The 6777-nt window shown below is 39.1% G+C and overlaps 1 protein-coding gene across 1 annotated transcript; it reads right to left on the reverse strand.

Annotated features, from left to right (window-relative positions):
- Nucleotides 1–2305: 2305 nt before the first annotated feature.
- On the reverse strand, nt 2306–3589 carry EPCIP (exosomal polycystin 1 interacting protein). Its single transcript, XM_069074798.1, has one exon. The coding sequence runs from the start codon at nt 3547–3549 to the stop codon at nt 2860–2862; it is 690 nt and encodes a 229-aa protein (XP_068930899.1). The 5' UTR covers nt 3550–3589; the 3' UTR covers nt 2306–2859.
- Between the last annotated feature and the right edge of the window lie 3188 nt (nt 3590–6777).

Here is a 6777-nt window from a genome sequence, read left to right on the forward strand (position 1 = left end):
TTTCTTCAGCATATATGTAGGTTTGGTCTGGTTATTCTTGAATGTATCTTAAGTACCATTTCTACATGTAGTACATTGGGGACTAAAGTGTTAGAATCCAATTATGGTTACTCTGTCACTGATGATTAAAATAGATCATTACAGAAATATGGCACAATTTGTTCCATTTTATAGCTATTTGTGGTTATCTTGTTATTTTCATCTTTTTATGCTCTTGGGTTGATGTGGCTCATTTGATTTCATGCCAAGATTTTTTATTCTTTTTGGAGGGGCAATTGTGGTAAGTGACTTGCCCAAGGTCACATGGCTAGTAAGTGTTAAGTGTCTGAGGCCAGATTTGAACTCAGGTTCTCCTGACTCCAGGGCTGATGCTCTATTCACTGATCCACCTAGCCACCCCTAATGCCAAGATTTTTGTAGATGTATTTTCCCTTCCATTGCTTTTTTTTAAACTATTTTTTTGAAGTGATATTGCTCATAATTTTCTACCATCCTACTCAGCAGTGTTTTGCAGATAAACTTGTAGTATAAATTGACTTTGCTTTTGGTTCTCCATTTCTGCCTGAATGACAAAGAGATAATAAATGATAGTTTCTGAAATTTTTTAGCCTACTTGTCATTGTAATGGTTTTATGGCAGTTAAACTTTTGCAGAAAATGATGACAATTAAGATTAACATTGATCTCTTCCTTTATCCATTTCTCATTTCCTACCCTAGATTTTAATAGGTTGAGTTAAGTTGTTACAGTTATTTATAGTGTCTTCTCATCTTTAACCTCTTGTTTGATTTTGATTTTGAATTCTGCTCTATACTTTTTTAGTCTGTGTTCTGAATGCACACGAGACAAGCTGATTCTGATATTGTACATCTGTTACTAGTAATTTTCTGCCTGTTGAGATATTGTCAGCTTAATTTTTTTGGTGAGTTGTTTGGAGCTTGTCTTATCCAGTACCTTCATACTCTCTCTTTTGGGGGGGTGGAGGAGAGAAAGGAGATAGAGGAAAGAGAGAGAAAGAGAGAGAGAGAGAGAGAGAGAGAGAGAGAGAGAGAGAGAGAGAGAGAATCTTTTACGCATTTAACTCTGTCAGGCACTATGCTAGAAATATAAACAAGATAGTCCCTACCCTCAAGGAGCTAACATTCTTGGAGGGAGAGAACAACACATAAAGGGGAGCTGAAAAGCAAAGGGGGTAAGGCAAGGTGGTTATCAACAGGGAGCAAGAGGAAAAGACATTTGGAGAGCTGAGTTGTGAATGCAGTGGAGCATGACTCAGTAGTTTGGGCAGGCAGTCACAAATCATGAGAAGCTGGCCTCTGAGTGGAGCTTTCTCCAGGGAGGCAAAGTACCATAGATCTCCAGCCTTTTTTTTTTTAACTGCTAAACCATGGTACATAATCAAACACTCCACAAGCATTTATTAAGCACTAGGTGTCAGGCACTGTGCTTATGTGCTGGGGATACAAATATAATAAATGAAAAAAAAATTCCTTCTCAAGAGTTTACCTTCTAATACATACAAATAAGACTGGCCTACTTACTGCTTCTGAGAGCATCTTTGTCATGTGATACAGGATGAAGGGGGGAAAGAGGAAGAGATCTTCCATTTTTTCCTTGGATGGGGCCAGTCCTGGGCAAAATGTTTAAATGGACAAAGTTTGCCTTTGGTATCTTCTCACTTTCCTTTGAGCCTCCCTCCTCTCCCAATGCCCTTCCTCTAAGGTGTTCCCTGACCTCAAGGAGCCTCCACTTTGGCTCTTTACCCAATCCCCTCTCCAAAGTGCATTATGTTCCACTATTATTTACCTCTCTTGCACCATAACCCACCTCCTTCCCTCACTGCAGCTGTTGCTATTAGGATGAAATCAATCTGACTGAACACACTATTCACAGTAATATATGATTGGTGCATTGGTCCTTTACCTCTCAGCATTTTAAAGATAGGAGTTTGTAAATTCAAATTGTTTTCTTTTTTTTTTTTTCCCTGGTGGGCAATTGGGGTTAAGCGACTTGCCCAAGGTCACATGGCTAGTTTTTGTGTTAAGTGTCTGAGGCCGGATTTGAACTCAGGTTCTCCTGACTCCAGGGCCAGAGGCCACCTGTGCCACCTAGCCACCCCTAAATTTATTTCTAATTGGTGGAAATGCAGGCTGTTAGAAATTGTTGAGTGGAAGAGTTCTTAAAGTATATTCTGGTAGTCTCTTTCTTGGTTCAATTCCCCAAGCCCTTCCCGTTTTTCCTAGCTTCTTTTCTTTCTCCCTTTCTAGACTCATGTGGTCTCTAAAAGCTCCATTTGTTTTCTTCTAAATAGCTTCTATGGCAAGCATGGTACTATGGAAAGAGCATGGGTTCTGGAGTCAAAGGCAGTTAGAAGCAGCTGGGTGGTACAGTAGATAGAACCTGAAGTCAGGAAGTCCCAAGTTCAAATCCAGCTTCAGACACATTAACTGTGAAGCCTTGGGCAAATCACTTAATGTAAATGGAAAATAAATAGCAACCTATTTCCCAGGGTTGTTTTGAAGGTCAAATGAGATCAAGGTCCAAATTCCACCTCTGATACTGCCAGTGTGACTTTGGACAAATAACCTGACTTCTCTAGGTTTCATTTTACTCATCTATAAAACGAAGGGCTTGGACTAGATGGCCTGTGAAGTATTTTTCAGCTCTAGGTCTATGATCTCATGATTTCCCAGAAGCCTGGTGGTAGTACAGGTTGGAGGAAATGTTGGTTGCTTGGCAGGGAAAGAAGGGGTTAATTCTAGGTGGGTATTTATAAGGTCAGAAATCCCTTAATGACATACATTGTACAGATTAAACATATTTTGTTCATGTATCCATCAAAATTGATCACAAAACAATATCAGTAAATGAAGGTAACAATATAACTTTTGTTACTTGGAATGGAAAACATTTTGAAGTAAGAAAGGTAAGGGAAGTTGTTTGTGATACTAGCAACATTTTCAATGCTGTATGATTTCAAGGAAGATTCCCCATTGAAAAGAGCTGTATCCAGGAATGAAACATATAAAAATGTTTGCCTGTCTGATGGCCATTTAGGCTTATCTTCCTTAAAATCACTGTCACCACTGCTGTGTATCAGTAAGCTTTGCTCTGGGAACTGATTCTTAACTTCTGTGTTGATTCGAAGTCTCTTCAGTCCCCAGATAGCCAGATATTCTGTTGGGAGGGTGGTAGTGCTACACAGGGAAAGCTTCAGGTCCCTAACCAATGTAAAGTTCAGTAGGAAGCCCAGTGCAGTAGTGTCGGTGAACCAGATAGTCAGATCACTGTCATAGCTGGCTTGCTGTATTGTATAAGGTAAAACAGTCTTACAAGTGCACATCAGATTAGCCAAATTGTAATCACAATCCCGTATATCAGCAGAGCAGCTGCAGTTTCGAATGGTGTTTTCCTTGGTGAAAATCAATGTGTTGTTCTTTTGACCCCTTACAAAGCTGCTGTATGCAAAGAAGCCAAAGAAGCTAATTAGAAGGAGGTGTTGACCAAAGTACAGAGCCATCTTTTTCACAGATAAGACAGTGGCACTCATTTGTTGGGTTGTCTTTCATTCGGTGAAGCAAGCCAATGCCAACCACCTGGGAGAAAGCAAATAACCTTGTCACTACAAATTCCTCTTAAGAAAATAATCTGAGGAAAAGAAGTACCTATATTCCAATTCTGGTCTTCGGTTTCTGGTTCTATTGAGGGTACAAAATATTGAAAATACCAAACCACAGGCAAAGGGCTTTTCCCAGAAATATATGCAGGATTACAACCATGTTATTGTGCCTTCCAAAAGCCCAGGACACCACCCACTGATAGCAGCTGTCATTGCAATAAATGTGCCAGTGAAGGAGAGAGAATGCCAGAGCTGAAGTCTGCCATGTAACTGCTGAGAGAAGCATTTATTATCTGTAGGGGAAATACAGCTATTTGCAGCTATTTGAATAACACATCTTTCAGGCATCCAGTTGTTAATGTTTTGTAACTATTTGATTCTTCAAACACGGACTAATTTCATCCCCCTTTGCCCTCTTAAAACAGGATTTTACAAATTCTAGAATGCAGCTTTTTGTTGAATTCATCTTGTTCCCCATATTCTCCCTGTTGTTAAATATTAAACAACATACCACAAATACCAATTAAATGTTTAGTTAATGGTAAACTTTAACTTGATTCACCCTTATTTTTCTTCTAGCTGGGCTCCATTTTTTTTATACCCCTTAGTGTTATCTAATAATCTAGCTCACCCACCTACTTGGTGCTTTCCCAAGATGACTAAAGACTGAAAGTGATAGGTTGAACTAATAGCTTACATTTGTTACTGAGTACAAATAAACAATAACAAAGCTAATTAAAGGAAAATTAAACCATAATTACCTTTACCCATGCCATTCCTGTCTCAGAATAATATCATGTATTGGATTTTATATCCATCTGTACACATATCATATACACTACACACAATACCTATCTATCTACTGGGCAATAAGTAGTATTATTGTTGTTTAGACATTTCGGTTGTGTCAGATGCTTTGTGACTCTATTTGGGATTTTTTTTTTTTGCAAAGATATTGGAGTAGTATGCCATTTCTTTCTCTAGCTCATTTTGTAGATAAGCAACTGAGGTAGAGTTAAGTGACTTGTCCAGGGTCACACAGCTAGTATGTCTCTGAGGCCAGATTTGAGCTCAGAAAGATGAATCTTCCTGACTTCAGGTCTACAACTCTACCCATTATGCCACCTATTTACAAGTAGCATTAAGCCCTACGTAAAATCCTTTTTTTTTTTTAAATCATAAACTTAAATACTGGAACTTAAATTTAAAGTTAGGGGGAAAAGCATGTAAAATGCAATTATTGTGGGGAATTACAAACCTTTCTCTTCCTGGTTTGTGGGGGGAGGAGTGGAGAATGAGGTGAAGACAAGTGCCTGGCTCCTTATTCCTTTTCCTAGATATTTTGGGAAACAGCTCTGCTTTTTAATGAATATACTCAGTTGCTCCTGGGGAAATATAGGGAATAGAAAGATGTTTGGAGAGAAAGTGGAGGGCCATCTCCAGAGTTTTAGACCTAGTGGAAAGTACTGATGTGAGTACTACTCAGGCATTGGGGGAGAGAGAATGCAACTGTAATTATGTGTTATGAGCCAACAGGGGATAAGAGAAAGATACCAGCTTTAAGGTGCATGAGGAAAGCATTCCTTTAACACTTAGGATACTTATTCATGAGGTTTTGGGCTGTGAGAACCAATAAAAAAAGCCTTTTTAAAATGGAAGGATTCTTGAGTGGAGACACATTTTGGTTTATAAGCACATTGGGGCAGCACAGAAAGTCTAGAATTTTCTTCCCTAACAATTTTGGACAGCTAATCTTCTGGAAATGGGAACAAGTGCCATATGCTAGAGGCTGAGGAGAACTCCATGGAAAAATATAGTAGGAAAAACTTAAAAGCAACAAATAATAGACAAAGGGGCTTGTAATGAATGACCATAACCTGCTGAGAGATGGGAAGAATTATAGGACAAGATGCTACAGGGAAGAATAGAAAGCAGTACTGAGTGACAGAGAAGTAACTAGAGGTAAGAGCTTCTAGAAAACAGCAATGAGATTAGACATCAGAGGACCCGAGGCAGGGAGAAGATCATAGACACAAGAAGATAGATAGAAGATAGAAGACACATAGGCACAAGAAGATCATAGACAGATGCCCCCTTCTGGAGCCCCACCCATGACTGTATTATAAATAAATGAAACTCTAGGACTCAGGGACAAGATTATGGTGAGGATCATTTTCTGAGTTCTGATTCAAGCCCTACTTGGTTTCCTTGACTTGTGAATGCAGCTTCTCATGATTTGAGCTTTGTGAGCCTGTTTGCTAGTGAGAGCAAAGGTGTATGGAGGTGTATGTCAGATATTGAAGCTCCCAGATCAGGGGTGGGGAACCTGCAGCCTCAAGGCTACATGTGGTCTTCTAGGTCCTTGGATACAGCCTTTTGGCTGAGGCCAAGTTTTACAGAACAAATCCTTTTATTAAGGGAATTTGTTCTGTGAAGTTTGGATATAGTCAAAGGGCTGCACTTGAGGATCTAGAGGCCCACATGTGACCTCAAGGCCACAGGCTCCCTACCCCAGTCCAAGATTATTGGGGTGGAGGCAGTGAGCCAAATTGTGAGAGATCTTCAAAGTCTAGCCTTGCCCTTCCTATTAGTAGGGAACCTGTCACACAAAGATTATGTAATAAATAGTAAGATAAGTCATAAACAAAGTAATGCATGATTTGGAGCAATATTAACATCAAATTTGGTAAGTGATGTTACACATACTCCACAGTCTCTCTGAGGTACTTCTTTTCCACACTGTCATGACTCCTAGAGGCAAGCTCCCTAATGCTTTCATCAAGCAAGTAAGCTGATGGGATCTGTATGTGTGCCACAGCCCCATTACACTTATTTAAAGATAGAGATATTTGTGATTGATTGAAAAGTTGACTACTGGGTGATGATGTCATGATTTCATGAAGACCTATAAAGTGGAAAACACAAACTAATTTCCTACCTTTTCCTTTATAATAAAAGAAGATGGAAAAGAGAGAAAAGAGTACTAAGTCTCTTAGACCATCCATAAACATTAATTTTCCTGATGGTGATCTTAATGTAGGTATCCAACCACTGAGTTGACATATTCCTGGATAAGCTGAACCACATTCAAATTTTTATTTACATTATTTCTTCTAATTGAAAATAGGGGCTTCAAAGGAGAAAGATGAGTAAAAGAAG

Source organism: Petaurus breviceps, unplaced genomic scaffold (genome assembly GCF_028583685.1).
Source record: "Petaurus breviceps papuanus isolate PSGF00001 unplaced genomic scaffold, PetGlider_PUasm1.0 90897, whole genome shotgun sequence".
NCBI classification, from domain to species: Eukaryota; Metazoa; Chordata; class Mammalia; order Diprotodontia; family Petauridae; genus Petaurus; species Petaurus breviceps.